We start from the raw sequence: 17,979 nt of genomic DNA, 5'->3' as shown, positions 1-17,979 counted from the left end.
CTTTTTTTTCTTCCGAATGAGAAAAGTAGCACGTTCCGGCAAGTTCAACGCATCGATAATCTGGTTCCGGTAGCTTTATTTACATCCGGTTAAAAGCCTGGCTCATCGCTGATCGTTTGTTGAACGTACGCTCTCTGGGCGATGTGAATTTATTACAGCAAATAAACTTCCTTTATAACACCAGCCTTCTACAAGCAGCGTCCGCAGGACAGCTGCAAAACGTGAGTTTACAAAAAAAAGTAGCGTTTCCTCGGGACGCAGTTCACTGTCGCGGCATTTACGAATCGAGTTCGGTGTTTTAGCTCGCGTCAAGGCTCTTAGGAGAAAGCTCCCAAGTGTGACAAAGCCGCTTTATTCTTTCCCGCAGACCGAATGGCTTCGGATGACGACAGCCGCGTGCAGCCCAAATCGGCCGTGAATTCGGCGGAGCCCAAAAGACCCTCGGATCGCGGCCGGGAACGCGAGAAGCGCCACAGGTAAGCGGGAAGCGACGCCGGGACGCGCCGGTGTGCGTCGCCCAAACAAGAGCCCGAACCGCTTACTAAATGTGATGCATTCGAAATCCAGGTCTCGGAGCAAAGAACGCAGGAAGCGCTCCAGAAGCAGAGAGAAACGGTACGTACCAATAATATGCGAAGCGCAAGTTCGTCTGCTTCTTTTCAGGGGTTTTGGTGGCGTCAGAACGCCGAGCTCTGATTGGCTCTGATTGAGGAATAGTGGGTAGCCCTCAATGCTAACTACCTTGAGGTCTACCCACTATCCTTCAATCAGAGCCAATTAGAGCGTGGCGTACTGACGCCACCACGACCCCTGCGAAAAAGCACGTAAACTTGCGCCCTTCATTGTCCTGGATGCCTTCCTTTCGGTTTTGCATTCTAGTCACCAACATGCTCAATTTTCCACACCGATTGAGAGAGAGAGAAAATAAATGAAGGCTCTGAAGAGAGTAATGTGTCTGGTTACATGTCAATGTAAATTGATTTTCATCCCTCTCTGGCACTGCTTTACCTCTGTGCTGCCAAATCAGACTTCCACTCTGTCCTCCATCTTATGCAGTCTTGTGTGCAGCAAGGACGAGGAAAAAAGGGGGCAACAGGACACGACAAGGCGCAACTTTCAAGTGATTTTTATTGAATACGTGTTCCGGTATTTATAGTCTAAACCATTGTCACAATGACAACAAACAAAACGACATACACAAAGGAAACAACCATCACAGAGCATAATCGGGAAAAAAAACTATCTCGTTCTAAGGAAAACCAGCTTTTTTTTCGATAACTATTGATGGCATAGCAACACACGTGTCTCCTAAATAATCAATGTGTTTGCTTCTACAATTTTGCGTATTAACGTTGACTTGCATTTCCCAAATTTTACGCATTTGTCCAACAGTGGGGTACAACCGCAAGTCCTGCAATGCAAGTCAAGATAGCCACCATTCTGTTCTTACACGTTGTTATTGTGCTTGTGAAGCCAGTCATTTAGGCAGCACCCCTCCACTTGTCCCTGTGTCATTTTTATGCTGTTATATTTATTCTTACCCTGCACCGACTCGCCCAACTACACCTTGCTTTTTTCTCTTCAACAAGTTCTTAATCTCTCTGATCAAGTCTCGGACAACCTTCCTACATGTCAGTCTCACCAATCAACTTTCTCGCAAATTAGGAATTTCTAATCAGTTTTCACCTTATTTCGGATCACCGCTCTGCATCTTCATCTCTGGTAATTAAATTTTTATTTCCAACTCCGGTCTCCCTCTCCCTGGGCGTCTGTGTCTTGCGGGTATACGCTGTTTTTCTGTTTCCAATGAATTCTCCCATTTTATGGTCACTTCTATCAACACCACCTAGGAGACAAGGCCTGCACATAAAGTTGTTGTTAGTGGATCCCCGATCTTCTGATAAATTCTTGGTGTCCATCTGTCTGCGATCAACTCTTTTCCTAACTGACTATGGAGTTTTACCAACTGCTTGATCAAGTTAACGTGGTTTATGGGCTGCGTTTGCGATGCGAGGTGCCAGGAGGAGTAGAGGGCATTAACCGCCTGGCAAGTGCCCCCGCCTCTCTGCCCGTTTTCCTACTCGCCCCGCGACAACACTGTGCATGTGCACTTGCAACTGATCTGTGCAGGAGGCATCCACCATTAAATTTCAAATGCTCTCCATGGTCTGAATTGCTCCTTCTCTTAAATCTAGACTCTCTACACCTCCTGTCTCTCCTATCCATTCTGTGTCCGTGTCCTTTATCTCTTTCCCATCAACTTTCTTTCTCTCTCTGCTCATCTGATGAAATGTCCGCTCGTCTTCCCCAGGTCCCGGTCCCGCAGCAGGGAGAAGAAGAAGGACCGAGAGAAGGGGCGCGACAAGGACAGGCGTAAGGACAGAGACCGTCCCAAGGACAAGGAGAACAAGGACAGGTCTAAGTAAGTCACCGACCTGTGCAGGTGGTCGTCAGGACCGAGTGCGTTCACCGGACATACCAAAACCCGCGAGTTTGGTGTTGCAAAGCGGGGCACCGTGGACGCAGCCTTGAACGCAGCAAACGGCATCGTCTCTTGACGTTCAGAGGATGACAGAAAGTTAGCACTACCAGAACCAGCCTTTTTGGGTTGGCACAAAAAGGGGAAAGCACAAAATTGTCCACAAGGTCTTGACTAGCCCTTGCAGCAGATGCCGATGGCCACTGCCTTACTTTTGGGTTTTGCGGTGCTTGGTGTGTACTGTTTTACTCGTTCTCAAATCATTTCTTCCTTGTTGTTTGTACTGACCCCTTAAGAACCCTTTATTGCTCCCAGCATTCCGTGGTATTTGTTATTTAAATAATAACCATTAAAAGGAATAGTTCCCCTCAATTGCGAAACAGGGCTATTTTGTTGAATTTGTTTGCCAAACTCATTTTCCTGTTCCACTTCAGAACCGGGTGCTGCGGCTTCACAGTTTGCTGCGAGCTTGAAGGAGCAAAATATTAGTAATAACGATAGCAATGATAATGATACAAATTATATTATTATTAGTTGCACTCAAAAATAAGAAAGAGTGGAAAATGTCGACACGGGATGTGGCAGGCTAAGCGAAAAAGTGAATATCGACACGATGCGTAGTTGGTACCCAGCTTCGTATAAATGTTAGAGGTTGTAAAGAAGAATAACGAATTACCAAAAAAATACCGATCACAATGTTGTTGGCATAACAACATCAAAAAGTCTGTGCAAAAAAAAAAAAAAATTTAGGGACGAAAAAAAAAAGGGTTAATAAAGTTCACACAAAAAAATGTGAAGAAATAAGCCATATACAGTAGGCGCGCAATAAATCAAACTTGGATATTTTATGCTTCTGGTTAATTCAAACAAATGCAGGAATTTTGGTTGTCCTGCTATGTTTTTAATATATTTATAAGCCACCTAATTTGAATGGCGTTGCTGCATAGCTCGCTTTCACGGGTATTGCTTCCCCGCAGTGCACCGGTGCTCGATAAGAAGCACACTCGACGTGCCTAATGTTTCACAATAGACAACTTTTTGCAAGATTAACAAATTTAATTTTTGTTTTGAGGTGTCATGGGCTGTTTAAATAGTTCACGATGGACAACATTTTCGAGCAACGAATATAAACTTACCTCATACATTTCACCACTGTTTCATGTGTGGCATACCTGCTTATGGTTGGTAGGCCTGTGTAGAGGAAATCATTGTGTGTCTGCTTTGTGTCTTTAGCCATCCCTATAATGAATCATAATTTTATTTTAGTATATGCCCAAGCGATGGCGTACCCGGATAACAGGCACCGCAGCCACTATATGGCATGCACTTTTGAAAAGGGTCTGTTGGCATTTGAGGAGCTCAGGTGCCGGCAAGAGGCCAATCGGAGCATGATGTGTCCTCTCTTCTTCTCTCCAGGGATGGGGAGGAGGATGAGGAGGAGTCTGGGAAGGTGAAGAAGGAGCCACTCTCCCTGGAGGAACTCATGGCCAAGAAGAAGGCCGAGGAGGAGGCCCGCAGCAAGGTGAGCCCCCACTAGGGAGCGCTGTAGGCACACTGGAACTTGGTTACTTCTAAGAGATCGTGACGAAGAAACACTTTTTAGTGCACAATTATTTTCGTACTGAAGTCGACCAAAACAGTGTGCCCTTTGAAGTGTCTCGACTCTTCTTTCTCGAAGACCGAGTTCTCGTCCGCGAGAATTGGCGATTTCCAGACAGCCGCAGAAAAGGTGAGGCAGCCGGGGCTACGACTAGCAAACGACGACGCGTTTTTGTGCCTGTTGCTTCCTCTTATCAGAACTCGGTGTCGTGATTTACTGTTTACCGTCCGTGTGAGAAGCAAGCTTGCCGCGTAAACCAGTTTGTGGAGTGTGAAGCAAAGCGTCAACGAATCCCTTGTAGCTTGCCATCTGGGATTTACCGTTTGCTATCTGTGTGAGAAGCTAGCTTGCCGCATAAACCAGTTTGTTGAGTGTCTGATCCAAAGCATCAAAAACGAATTCCTCGTAGCTTGCCATCTGGGGGTACTATACTCTTGAAGAGCGGTTCTTAAACTCTTCAATCTCGCGGAATATGAGCACCTCTCTCTACCTTGACTGATAGCCGAGGGACCCTTCCCGGTGTCGGCTTTGTCGAGGTAGAGCAGTTCAGGAGCCTACAGACCTTGTAAAAAGTGATGCACATACTATGGAGTGTTTGACTCATAACTATGCATCAGTGAGTGGCTCGAATCAACTAAAATAGTGCTGAAATGGGGAAACACTACTTAGGGACAGGAACAGTGGAGGAAATTCGGGATTGTGAGGAACCCCCCCCCCCCCGCCCGTGTTTTTAGGAATTCAATTCGAGAACCTCACGTCAAGGGCTCCACCTTACGATTTGTTCCGACCATGTTTTTTCAGCCCGTGTTCCTGACGAAAGAGCAGAGGGAGGCCGAGGCAATCAAGAGACGCCAGGAAGAGATTCAGGGGCAGAGACAGAGGCAGGAGGAGGAGAGGAAGAAGCGGCAGCAGTTCTTTGAGCAGGCCAAGCATAGCACAGGCAAGTCGATGTGGGGATCAAGTCCACGCGCTGTCGCGGTTTTTCTTGGGGGACAAATTAAAGCATTGGAGGCATGCTGCCGATGTTGGGAGCCAACCGAGCGGGTTGCTCGGAGAATCCAAAGAATGGGCATGGGTTTGGAGAAGCCACCACCGCAGTTAGCAGACGAGAGTGCATCATCTGCTCACTGCGCCTGTCAGGAGTTGGCGCCACAAGTCACATTCATCGCTAGCTCGGTCGTGCAGTCATCTTCCTTTACAGAAAGATAACTGAAATTTCCCAAGGCCAAATCCGCCACCTCGATGCAGATTTGACAAAAACTTCAGCTTTCTATGTGCAAGTGCTGATTTCTTGGACTTGTTTTGCAGCGTAAGATCCACTGTGACCGTCCTCTAGTTGCGAATGCTCCTTGCGAGAGTCGTGTCCACTGGATTGCTTGCAGACGACATTCCCGACCGGATGCTGGACAGGCGGGCAATCCGAGAGAAGCGGGAGCGAGAGAGGGAGAGGGAGCGCTTCCGGGAGGATGAGGATGAGGACGACAGGGACAAGGTGCGGGAGCACAAAGACAAGGAGAAGGAGTTTGAGGCCATCAAGGTTTGTCTGTCGACTCTTCCCTCGGACGTGGGACGGCTGTAGAAAACCGGCTGGCCTGTATTACTTACATCTCTGAAGGCACCGTATCTTTCAGATTATAGTCTTCAAACTATATACATGTTTAAAAGTTTAAATTTTATGTGGTGTGGACTACCTACAAGTGCAAATTACACACAAATTATTTGTTTTTCAAAATTGTTCATTATGCAAAGGCGTCATGATATTTTGAATAAGACGTTATGTTAATTATGAATTTCGTATAGTACAAGCTCCCTTGTGCACCAATAAAGAGTGTTTCTCAGGGTGGGCAGTGTGTGAGAATTTTACAATCAAACTATGCACCAGAAGCAGTTTTTACGGGAAACTTTTTTTTTTTTTAATCCAAATGGGCCCTAACGAATTATGTCCTGGGTGTGAACTATAGTCTGGAAAATAGATTCTGCTGTGTGTGTAGAGGAAGCATGTTATGTAGGGGTGTGCAAATGCTGCTTCAAATAGAATAGCTCAGTGTCATTGAATGACACAGCGCCATATGATTCAAACCATGTCTAGTGGAATCGAGGCTATAAGCATGCACTCATAGCTCTGACAGGTTTTCTTGCTTGCATGTTCTCTGACATGTTCCAAAAGAAGACACTGACACAATAACCTTCGCTCGTCTACAGCTCCTACAAGGTGAAGCATAGCAAAGTTTAGAAGGCTGTGACCTCATGTTCGTAGCTTTCTTAAAATTGCTGTCAAAGTATACATTGTTCGGTAGGTTTTAGAAAAAACATTTTGTACGGTCTTCCTTTTCTCAATTCAGAAATTGTCGCTGATCCACTTGGCTTATCCAGAAAAGCTTTGTGAAGGTGTTTATAAAGCGGAGGCCCTCAATACTTGGAGTCCTGATTCATACCGCATGCAAAAGCATGGGGTATTGGAATAGAACTGCAAATTTCCCATTCTTAAGACTATTCAGTGACACTCTTCCAAAGCTGTCCAGCACCGTGTTTGTTTTGTATTGAGACTTCAATGACAGAGACTCAAGCTTTAAACTTGTAATCATTGGTGAGGGTTGGGCATTTCTAGATACAGCACATGTGCAATGGGCATTGGCCTTGCAGGAGCGCTACCTGGGGATCATCAAGAAAAAGCGGCGGGTGCGGCGCCTCAACGACCGCAAGTTTGTCTTCGACTGGGATGCGTCGGAGGACACAGCTGTGGACTACAACCCCATCTACAAGGACAAGCACACAGTTCAGTTCTATGGCAGGGGGCACATCGGGGGCATCGACCTCAAGGTAGGGATACGGCTTCCTTTTAAGTTTTCATTTCAATGCGATAGCATTATTAGCCTACTACTATATTTACTCAAATATAATTCAACCACGAATCTAGGTCAATGCCTTTATATTAAATTTGTCAAGAAGAAAAAAATAATTTAAATATAGGTCAACCTTTTTTCTTTTTGTAAAGAACAGGGAAAAGTTTGCGGCAAAAGAAAAAAAAAAAAAACCTTTATTTACAGCGCTCTCAGCTAAATCACAGTGTGATGCCAAAAACTTAATCATCGTCAAAACTTCCGGACATGTCATCGTTGTCGGAAGCTTCGTCAGCTTCGTGGACATCCTCACAAATTCGCAAAAATACATCACTGACACCGTTGCAAAATGACGACAACAAGAAACAGAAGAAGGTGAAGACGGGTGAAACAATGAAAGACCAAATACAAAAACGCTTTGCAATGCTGCGAGTCGCCGTGAGTAACAAATGAGGAGGGACGCGCGCCAGCGGTGGCCACGACGGCCAGGCTGCCGGCTGCTGCTGTTTCGGTTGTTTTCGTGCACCAAAAGCTTTCTGAATCAAGAAGTGTTGCGGCTTTAGGGCGACACCGACTCTGTGACTCAATAGCACCACGCCCTTGGTAGGGTCGCGAAATTTGGTCACGAATGTAGGTCGAAATTCTTTGGTCATGATTATAGGCCGACGCTTAATTTTTGACAAACATTACGGGAAAAAAAAAAGGTAGACTTATATTCGAATGAATGCCGTACTCGAGATTTTTACCTATATGAATATACTGTTTCCTAGCCACGGCAACACTTTCTCCACTAACTTTAGCTTAAATACTGACGCAATGAAAACAGTTTCCTCGCTCAATTTAGCGAAAAAATTGACGTCACAACCTATGCACCAATTTAGTTTCCCCGTTAAATTTAGTGAAAAAATTGACGTCACAAAAAATTGTATGGACATTGTGTAAAAAAAGAAAAACAATAAACCGTAAAAAAAAAGTGGAGGATGGCAAAAGCAGACGGAAGGGCACGCGCACTCACGTGCCTTCCCCCTTTGCTTCTGCCATCCTCTACTTTTTTCGAAAAATAAAATAAATATGCCTCGGTTCTTGGTTGTTGAGACCAAACACCTGCAGTTGCATTCATAGATAGATAGAGAGAGGGTGAGCAGGCCTGAAATGTAAGTGAAATGAATCACATTTGTGTACTTTAGGAGTGGCATGTAAATTTATTTCTGGGAAAGGTCGTTTTGAGCGAGACTTAAAGAAAACTATGGGCGACGCTTACGTCTGCTTAGCAGAATAGGCTGGAACGCTAGATACTTTCTCCCCACGGAGCCAGTCATGTGACCTCAGAAACCATCTTGCAGCTCTTTTAGCCACTGGGAGAGATACTCCGCATTCACCAGCAAACTGGCCCGGGACCTCTTTCAGAATTAATTGCAGGGGTGATTTAAGCTACGAGGGAGTTTTGCGTGCTTGCTTCCGACTTTAACCATTTAAATTGAGCAAACGGTTTAATAAATATTTGCCAACATCCCGCTCACATTAGTACTCCCGCGTTTGCGTCCCCCTGTCTATTCGCTGTTTTTGTTTTTGTCTTTTTGTCTGCCTCAGATTTTCTTCATCGTGTGAGTGCATGCGACTAGCTGGAGAAGCCGTTTTTGTTCCCTCTAGGAGAAAATGTTGACTGTGGCACATTATAAACATTTAGTGACGCCGGTGCCAATCTTTAATGGCAAAAAATTGATAGTCACTGGTTTCCCTTGAGATTGAGGACTATTGAATTCGCCTCAGAACGTACTGATGTTGTGCTCCTTCGGGAGCGCAACATCAGTGCATTTTAAGACGAACGTGCGGTCACGCAAAGCGCACGATCGCATGTTCGCACACAATGCAGATGAGTCCACCTTTGAATGGTCAGGCCCCTGACAAAGCACTTGGCTTACCATCTCAAGGTAGCGAGTTCAAATCTTGCCTGGGCTGTGAAGTCTTTTAGAGCATCCTTATGCGTCCGTCTCCGGCTTGAGCTGTGTTGCGGTCGGCGTAACCGCGCATTGCACTATGGGTAAAAAACTTTCCCCGCTAAGTTTAGCGGAAGATTTATCGAAAATTTCCCGCTAAATGGGAGGGGAACAGAAGAGGAGGAGGGGGAGAAGGGGCTTACCCTTCTCTCCGTACCCTCCCCTCCTTTTCCTCCTCCTCCTCAAGAGCTGCACTCTAATTCAGCATTACACAAAATTGTAAACGTCTTTCCTTTTCTATATGATTTTCTATGGGTGCATTGTTTTTTGGTGTCATCACAGCCGGTCCCTACAGCCAAACGTTACAGAATTCCGTGGAAATAGGTTGATGAAACACATTCTGCATTAAAACGCTCAAAATTCTGTTTTTTTAGATTGCTAGCTCAAGTTGCAGGTTATACCTACATCATGTGACGTCGCCCCCCGTTGGTTCTGGCATGACCTTCATTTGCCGTTTTCTCAATAGCCACATTAAATTTAGAGATTAAAAATAGCACGCCGGGAAGAGTAAAGCATTGCAAAAATCTGTTTAGTTCAGGTAGCTCAAAGAACTGCTGTAGCTCCCCTTTGCCCTCTTCTTTATATTAAATCTTCCGATCTGCCAAGCGCCCATTGAGCCCCCTACGGATAATTCCAACTGCGGACAATTGGCACGTGTTCCGCACATACTTTGCAGGCCCAAAAGAAGGAGCAATCCAAGTTCTACGGCGAACTGCTCGAGCGCAGAAGGACGCAGGCCGAGAAGGACCAGGAAGTGTAAGTCCAGACTTGGCAATTTGACCCAGCACAGTCCGTGTCAAACTAGCAAGTGCCTGGGAAGCACATCTGCACCCCGAAATCAACTTCATAGGACGACGCCTCAGACTGTGTCAAAGGTGTTTTTAGGAGCTTGCATGGTCTGTTCCGCTCCGAGTCCGACCGCATTGGACGCTACAATCAAACAGAGCCACTTGAGCGACGCCAAAAGTGTGTAGTCATATCGCTCGCTTTCTTTGTGGATATGTAATCACTCTGCATGATTGGTTTAGTCAGTGAAGGCAGATGCACAAAGACGATGAACGCCGTAACGATACGCTTTTGGCGTTGCTTGATTGAGTCCATCAGAGTCTAGCATAAACTACGGTTTTGTTTTGTTTTCTTTTTTTTTTAATGCGAAAGCATTAACTGTTTTATGGAGCAAGCCAACATTATCAGTTTGGAGTGCGAAAACGGCACCTTAAATCCTTTCTCCAAGTGGAGTCTGCTCCCAGCTATAAAACCACACGGAAAGCCTAGACACGGCACCTAGTTTCCCCGATCCCAAAGGAGCGAAGTAAAGCTGATGTTTTTTCGGCTTCGGTCCCATTGGCTGGCATGCGTCGACGAGGCTCTACTGGCCGCTGTGCGTCGGTTTCAACGATCGCTCATCGATGGCGCTGCGTGCCCGCAAAGCTTCACTCCCAAGGTCAGCGCGCCGTACGCCGCAGACGAAAGGGAGCAAAGAGCGGTGTGCGTGCTTTCGCATTCACAACTCATAAGAAGCGCTTAGGTGCACCTTAAGCCTTTTTTTGTGCGTGACCACTTTGATGAGGCTCTAATTATTAGTGGCGAACACTGACCAGCGGAGTACGGAGTACCTACAGAAATAGCAAACTCTGCTTCTCGTCGCTCACCAAGTCTGCGACACATCATTTTCCAGTGTTTGAGACTCACTAAGCGGAAAACCGGGATGAAAAAAAATCGGGCGGGCAGTAGTGTGGGGGGCAGAGCCGCAATGGGGTATGTGAGATGTCTTGCACGTGCTGCGGAGAGTGTGTGTGCACTAGGGTAGAGAAACGAAGTAGCCAAATATGCAACTTACATTTATTCGCACATTACGAAGCTTACATGCTTAACTTATGTTACAGCTAACCGTGCTTGCTCTCAATTCACTCCCCATGGAGACGTGTCATTCTGCCGTGGTCAAAGGGGCGGGCGAGGATTGGGCCTCCCTCTGTCTTACTGCCAAAGACTCTTTGCGCCATTTTTAGACCCTATGTGTCGAACGCGGGAGGCACCATAGCCAAGCAACTGTCAAATTTCTGCAGCAAATCACGCACTCGTGAGCCTTTAAACTCCCGATGAGGACTGGTTTGAGTTTGATGGATTACACATACCATGGCAGAGTGAGCTGTCTCAAATGCGACCACTCCCGTTCGGATCGACAAACATGCTGCCTTGCTAAGCCCCTGTGAACGCTGCACACAAGGCTAAATTTAGCTCATATTGTGTAATGCGTGGCGCAATAACTGCGTTATCTGCGCACGTGTTTGTGCGTAATTGAGTAATGGGTTCTTTTCTTCACACAACAATACCAAATCAAGGCACGTAGGTAGTGTGGTTGCAAAGTTATACGTGATATTAGTGTTGCATGCTTTCGTTATGTGCAGTTTTAGCGAGTGACCCCTTCCTCCCTGCCCGAAATGAAAGATGTGATCATGTCGAAAATAGATTTCAACTTAAAAATGATGCATCGTCTGCGCATAAAGAAAGGTCCCATGGCAAATTGCCATGGGACCATTCTTCACGTGCAACGTTTTATGCAGCAAAGTTTTCGCTTATTGGGCCGGTTGGCAGACGCGAGCGCTCGTGATTACCGTGGTCGAAGACAAGGGAAAAATGGAAGTTAAATGACACCTCCTGTTTGCAGTCATCCAAAAAGGCAAGGAATGCTCCATTTCGCCATCTCCGGCATAGATTTGGACGAAAGTTTTTAAATCGGGCTTTTTATAACTATTTCTTTTTTTCTGCAAATACAATTCTCAATCTTAAAATATTTAGGATGATCCCTAGGAATCGTTTTCAGTTATTTTAACAATCAAAAAGATACTATTGCTGGGTATGTAACTTTATCAGAAAGGTACCATAATTAGATGGTGCATCTTTTTGTAAAAAATTGAATAAGTTTATTTCATTTATTTTCTTAATGACACAATGCAAGGTTTTTTTTGTTTTTTTTATGGGGCTACACTTTAAGATCATGTGAAACCGTCAAATGATGTGGTGGACCACTGTAGAGTTCAAGTTTGCAAAATGAAAGAGATAAAATTTAAGCCTATTGTATTTTTTTTTCCTTCTTCCATTTTTAAGTCGTAATAAACACCACAATGGCCCGCAATGCTATATAGGAAGTATTCACTGGACGCCATATTTGTGAGTGCTGTTTAAAGCGCATTCTCAGAACGAGCTAATATTAATAGGCTGCTAAGACCGGCATGCTTGTTGGTGCGGAATGCATGTTGCAAAAGAACTGTGGAAGCTCGCCATCAGCACGCACTCAGAATTCGTGCACACAGATATGGCCGCCTGTGAATACTCCCTATAGAAACTTTGCAAAAAAAAAAACATCTTAGATAAACATTTATTTGTAGAAGAAAAAGGATGGGGTGTTATGTTTTCTTTTGGTTGAGGTGAGCTCATATTCTCTAACCTTCAAATTATAAATGCACAATCTATCCTCTGAAGGAAATCTTAGCGCAATGCGTTGAGAAACCGATTAATGCGGGTCCGTTCAAAGGACCGGCATGCCGTCGAGTCCACGCTTCGTGGCATGGAGACCCCTCTGCTGCTTCTCCGTGCAGCTAAAAAGGTGGAGCAACTGGTGTCTCCACTCTAGATGGGGAAACTTCCCCACTGCGGTACCACCGCCATACTTTGTTTTACCGTAACGCGACAAAGAGGGAGTGCTACGTCCTCCTCGAGCCTATCATTGTGATGGAGGCGAAGCGCGTGACGGCTCTTACCAAAGCTACAGGGAGCGTAGCTTAAGTTCAAGCAGAGAGGAAGGAGCAAGTCCCTCTTACCCGACCTCTTTTGTGTGTGTCCCCGACATCACTTTGTCCCCCCTAGAAGATTAGCCTGTCACTTGAAATTTTCATGAGAGCGACTTTTCCCTCTCTCCCGTCCATGGCTTCAACTGTACCGTGCACAACTGGTGAGATAGAGTCACGCGTGTCTCTCCTTCTGATGTGCTGATTGGCTCACTGGGACCGTAGCCCTCGCTGTTTGCCGAGTTAAGGTGAAACGAAGTACAGGCCATGGGGTCTTTAATGTGCATTACACGGTACTGACACATGACCGCATGCCAGTACAATGCCCATCCAGATTAAAACAGGTAAGGGGGGAGGGAATTAACCCGAGACCTTTGGGCTCTGTGGCATGAGCTGTCGCTTTACGTGCTCCTAGCCGCGTTGCACTAACGCGCTCGGTGGCCGACGCTTCGTGCAGGCTGCGGCTGAAGAAGGTGAAGCGCAAGGAGGAGAAGCAGAAGTGGGACGACCGGCACTGGTCCCACAAGTCCCTGGAGGAGATGCAGGAGCGAGACTGGCGCATCTTCCGGGAAGACTTCAACATCACCATCAAGGGAGGCCGCATCCCCAACCCGCTTCGCAAGTGGAACGAGTCCCCCTTGCCCTCCTCCATCCTGGACATCATCAAGGAGCTGGGCTACAAGGTGACAATTTGTCTATGTCTTTCGCAAAATGCGGCATCGCGCACCAGCCTGACACAGTTTATTTTGAGCGACTGACGATGCACGATAGGCAGCTGGAAATGGTTTTCTCAGTCTTCCCATTAAAAGAAACCTGAAGCAGTTTTCGGATTAAAAAGAGCTGCGAGTTTGGGTGCAGGCACCTTTAAAAAAATGTGCCTAAAGATTTGTTTTTTCGGTGTTACGAGTTGCAGCACCGAAAGGCGGAAATTCAAATATCCCATAGCTCTCCCCACTTCCCCCCCGCCCCGCTGCCCACCGAGCGTGGAACAGGAAGAAAGGACAAGGGAAACTAGCAAAAGTGGAGTGATCGGAGCTGTCGGGTAAGCCTTACCCGCCTTTATCCGGCTGAGAGGTATGAAAGCAGTGACGTTGCGATGCCTTTGACAGATTACCGGGGGCAGATAAGTTTTTATCGGGTATTTTTTAGCACGAACAGCGTTATATGGCCGGCTCTTAGGGCATCATGTTACGCAGTCTTGAAACGGAAAAGCATAACCCTAGTGCTGCATCACCGTTCAGCTGGAACTCCTAATCTCACTGATTGAATGAAAGTCCCAATTCAATGCTGATAGCACTTCAATCTTTGTCTCTCACTGAGCTTTGGTAGGCAACGCAGAAAATCTGGCACTATGGCATCATTCCCTAAAAGGTGTTGAGTGAGCGCCCTCGCACACATGACGGGGGAGGGTGCAGGAGGCAAGGGGGAAGAAACATTGTTTGGAGAGAGCGGGGAGACACAGACTGGCAGGGTCAAAGCCGGGGAGCGCAACAGCAGGGGTCGCAAACTTCGTGCTCCGCGATAGCGCCTGCCTTGGCGAGGCTTTCTTTCAGTGACGCTGTGCGCAATGAGTTTAGTGCCATCAAAGCACAACATGCATACCAAGATTATCGATGCAGCATGACTGCAAAGCACCACAGCATGCATTTTGTGTTCCCTCTGCTTTTCCAGAATAGTGCAGGAAAGGGGCAAATTTTAGTTTTTTTGAAGCAGTAGATTAATAGGTTCTACTCTGCTCAAGGTAATGTTCTCGTCCTCAAGGTCACGTCCTCAAGGTTGCATAATCAAAGCACGTAATGCCCGCGGCTGTAGTGCAAGATCGCGTAATCAGGGTCACGCAAGTGCCGGTTTCGTAGGATCTGTTCGCGTAAGCCCCGTTCAAGTAAGCATCGGTAGCCAAGGTTGACATTACCTGATGTCCTTGATGTAGTCCTCAATGTCGTCCTTGAAATCCTCCTGGAGGTCTTTCTTCACGCAGTCCTTTAGGACTTCATCCTTGGCATCGTCCTAAACGCCATCCTTCACGTCGTCTTAGATGGCGTCCTTGAGGTCGTCCTTCATGTCGTCCTGGATGCTGTCCTTGACGTTGTCCTAGACGTCGTCCTTGAGGTCATCCTAGAGGTCACTCTTGAGGTTGTCCTAGATGCCGTCCTTGACGTCGTCCTTAAAGGGACCATGAAATGACTTTTTTACTTTTTCCAGATAACGTTTACATTAAACCGTCAATGTTCACTGAATGCCGAACAGGCATCCGTTTTCGTCTCGGTTTTTAACTTGTACACAAAAAATTAATGAAATATCGACTTTTTCTTGACCGCAAAACAAGCCGTGACGTACGCTGCTTCCGGAACCGGAAGTTCTCTCGGCAGTTGGAGATGGGAGCGTTAGCGGTGACGAGTTGGGGTGTGCCGGTAGGTTTTACTGCGCCGATGTCACCGACGTATTTTCTGAATCGGCGCCTCTCATCGCCGCATCACAGCTGAGCGAAATTCAATGATACGTTGCGCTACAGCGACAGCATGGGACTAGTCCCATACGCCGTTATGCCTGTTGGGAAGTGCAGCGAGTCTTCCGGTGAAGACTCCAGAAGTTAACCCAACTGTCATTGTTGGTAAAAGGCGGCCAGTGTCAGTCATTTGCGAAGCGACGTAGATGGAAACAAATTGCCGCGGCGTTTTTCGCGGTCTCGGAGATGCAGGAGCGAGCCGACGTTAAAAAAGATACGTTTAAACTACGAGTGTCAGCAAGAGCCACGTAAATACCTGTTCACACTCGGAGCGGACGCGCGCGTTTGATGGAAGTGCTGTATTCGCGCTGTTGGTAAGCGCTTCGGGACCGATCTTTTACGATTGCAACTCGATACTGACGCGACACTCGGCAAAGAAAGGTTGGACCGGTATTGCGCGTATACCTCCCACGAACTGTTACAGCTCGACAGTGACGTGCAGTCTGTCAGAATAAAAATGGCATACCAATAACAAAGTGTACATACCGTGTTACGAAGGTAATCCATACAGCGTTTATTTCAGCTCTATATCACACAAAACAAGAAGAGAGAATTGACGAGGGTCCCTTTTCGACGAGTGTTCGTCAACCCTGCCTCGGAAAACAAGGGGAAGAGATTGACCTCACCTCTTCACCTAAAATTGAGGTCAGCGATCAAACTATAATACGGGAAGGTAGCGCGGGCATATTCCATTCAGCACGCCAGCCGGTCGTAGGCAGGCAGACGGTCTTGCGACGAAGCAACGCTGCGCCGAGTCGGAGTGCCTGTGAGGCCTATATCCTGAGAGCTTCGTAGGAGCGGGATTCGCGGCTGTTGTCGCTCTTCTCGGGTGTTTGTGGATCCAGCGTTCTTGTTCGTCGTGGTCTGTTTTAAGTACATTTTTTTCTTGCTGCTTGAAGTCGGCACGCGCGAGATGAAGACGTAGAAAAACAAACGTTCAGTCAGTCAAGGAAACCAAAAAAAATAACCGTTCTGAACTCGGCCCTGCCCTACTGCGCACGCGCAGTGGTTGCTTCGTTTACCACACGATAGATGGCGCTTGGCTCTCAGCATTATCAAATTTTGCAATTTTCGCCACACATCTCTAATTATGCTACAAAATGTGGATCTGAATATTATTTAACAAACCTTTTAGGAAACATTCGCCGGCTATTTATTGTTTACGATCGTGGTGCTGGTGAGGTAGGCTCTTACCCAATAGGCGACCTGGATTTGGCTGACGTGCTCCATTTCCGCGGATGCATCGTAGTGAACAGGCGAAGGAAGGAAGGCGCAAAAGAGTCCAGTTTTCTTTTAAAAGTTCTATAGCAAATAATTTTTTTTGGCTCCCTAGTTTTGTGTTTTTGTGTTTCTTTTCACACCTTTTACGACGTGCGGTGGATGAAATTCGATTTTAAAATCATTTCATGGTCCCTTTAAGGTCATCCTAAAGGTCGTCCTCAGTGCCGTCCTTGACGTCATCCTAGAGGTCGTCCTTGACGTTTTATTAACAATGTTTCTGTTAAGCTATCACATTTCATAGCGTTTGGTCGAATGAACATTCCTGTAATTTTTTAAATGGTTCATCTTGTTTTAAACATAGTTTGTGAAATAAATGTTATGGAATACTCATAAAAATAATCTCATGTTGTGCTTCTTCAGGCCTTCTTCTGGGGTTAGTACTTACGACCGCTACAGTGCCTGAACATGTCTTCGACAGGTCTGTTTGGCCTTCTATTCCGCCCATGTATCGAAAGTGGTCCGGAAGTGGCAGCAAGTGGCATCACATAAGTTGGGGTGTCATGTTGTTGGACGTTGCAACCTGGCGGTCGGTACTAGAAGTCCGGGCAAAAAGTAGGAGCGAACACGAGTGTCGCTGTGGTCGCTGAGTCCCAACTGCAGGCTGCTGAATTTTTCTTGATCTGTCAAGCTATGAGGCGACCTGCAGCAGAATAGTCGTCTGCCACATCCGCGACCACTACTGTGACACCGCCAGAGTCGCGACCGGCAACGACGCGGCACTTTGTGACATCGTCGGATGGAAATCGAGGGACCGCTTCTATGGATGCAGTAAAAACAATGATCAAAGACCCGTTTCGGTCACCGTACGACCGCCATTTGGAATTCACCTTCCCGGGACATCGGTGGGTTTTCTTCCGTGGAAACAATGTCTCGTTTTGTTTTAGGACCCGACGCCCATCCAGCGGCAGGCCATCCCGATCGGGCTCCAAAACCGGGACATCATTGGGGTGGCCGAGACCGGCAGTGGCAAGACGCTGGCCTTCCTGCTGCCCCTGCTCGTCTGGATCACCTCTCTGCCCAAGATCGTGAGGTGGGCCTCCTCACCCTCTCGCTTACAGCCACACGTGCACGGCAAGGTGCTGTCCGGAAACACGGGGCTCCGATTCATAGGCTTGCAAGTTCGAGGAACTCCCAAGGGCTCTTGGGGGGGACCCCCGGGTTCCTAGGAACCTAGTTTGAGAGCCCGAGCGTCAAGTTGGAGGGCTGGGTTTCTTCGGAAGGGTGACGCGTGATGTTCGAGCACTACGCTCGAGTGACACGCGTGTCGGGGTCATATAAGCAATGTAGCCCCACAAGGACTGTATCGCTTTTACGACCTTGACGTCAGGGTCTCACGTGAAGTAACATAGCCTGTGCCCAGCTTGTTCGCAAATTATTTTGTTTGTCTCTGAGCTTGTCAGATACGATCAAGATAAGCTCATATCTTTCTGGTGAAATTCCTAGGGTCCTTTCGCACTTCGGTTTTTATTGCGAGTTTGGCAAGTATCC

At 46.9% G+C, this 17,979-nt stretch overlaps 1 protein-coding gene across 2 annotated transcripts in view; it reads left to right on the top strand.

The window, feature by feature from the left end:
• Positions 1-17,979, top strand: part of LOC8028961 (probable ATP-dependent RNA helicase DDX23) — a 47,806-nt gene that overhangs the window by 19,821 nt on the left and 10,006 nt on the right. Inside the window, exons 1-11 of one of the 2 annotated variants that reach the window (XM_029981406.4) lie at positions 55-221; positions 368-476; positions 568-615; positions 2,312-2,422; positions 3,896-4,001; positions 4,881-5,019; positions 5,462-5,616; positions 6,723-6,899; positions 9,593-9,672; positions 13,162-13,387; positions 17,376-17,521. In XM_029981406.4, coding sequence (XP_029837266.2) covers positions 373-476; positions 568-615; positions 2,312-2,422; positions 3,896-4,001; positions 4,881-5,019; positions 5,462-5,616; positions 6,723-6,899; positions 9,593-9,672; positions 13,162-13,387; positions 17,376-17,521 — 1,292 coding nt within the window. In that variant the 5' untranslated portion in view covers positions 55-221; positions 368-372. Of the gene's footprint in view, positions 1-54; positions 222-367; positions 477-567; positions 616-2,311; positions 2,423-3,895; positions 4,002-4,880; positions 5,020-5,461; positions 5,617-6,722; positions 6,900-9,592; positions 9,673-13,161; positions 13,388-17,375; positions 17,522-17,979 lie in introns of those variants that run through there. The other variant, XM_042294039.1, reaches the window with a different exon arrangement.

This window comes from Ixodes scapularis, unplaced genomic scaffold (assembly GCF_016920785.2).
Source record: "Ixodes scapularis isolate PalLabHiFi unplaced genomic scaffold, ASM1692078v2 PGA_scaffold5__190_contigs__length_132052651, whole genome shotgun sequence".
Taxonomy (NCBI): domain Eukaryota; kingdom Metazoa; phylum Arthropoda; class Arachnida; order Ixodida; family Ixodidae; genus Ixodes; species Ixodes scapularis.
The sequence above is the reverse complement of the archived record's forward strand: the minus strand, read 5'-3'. Positions and strand labels throughout refer to the sequence as shown.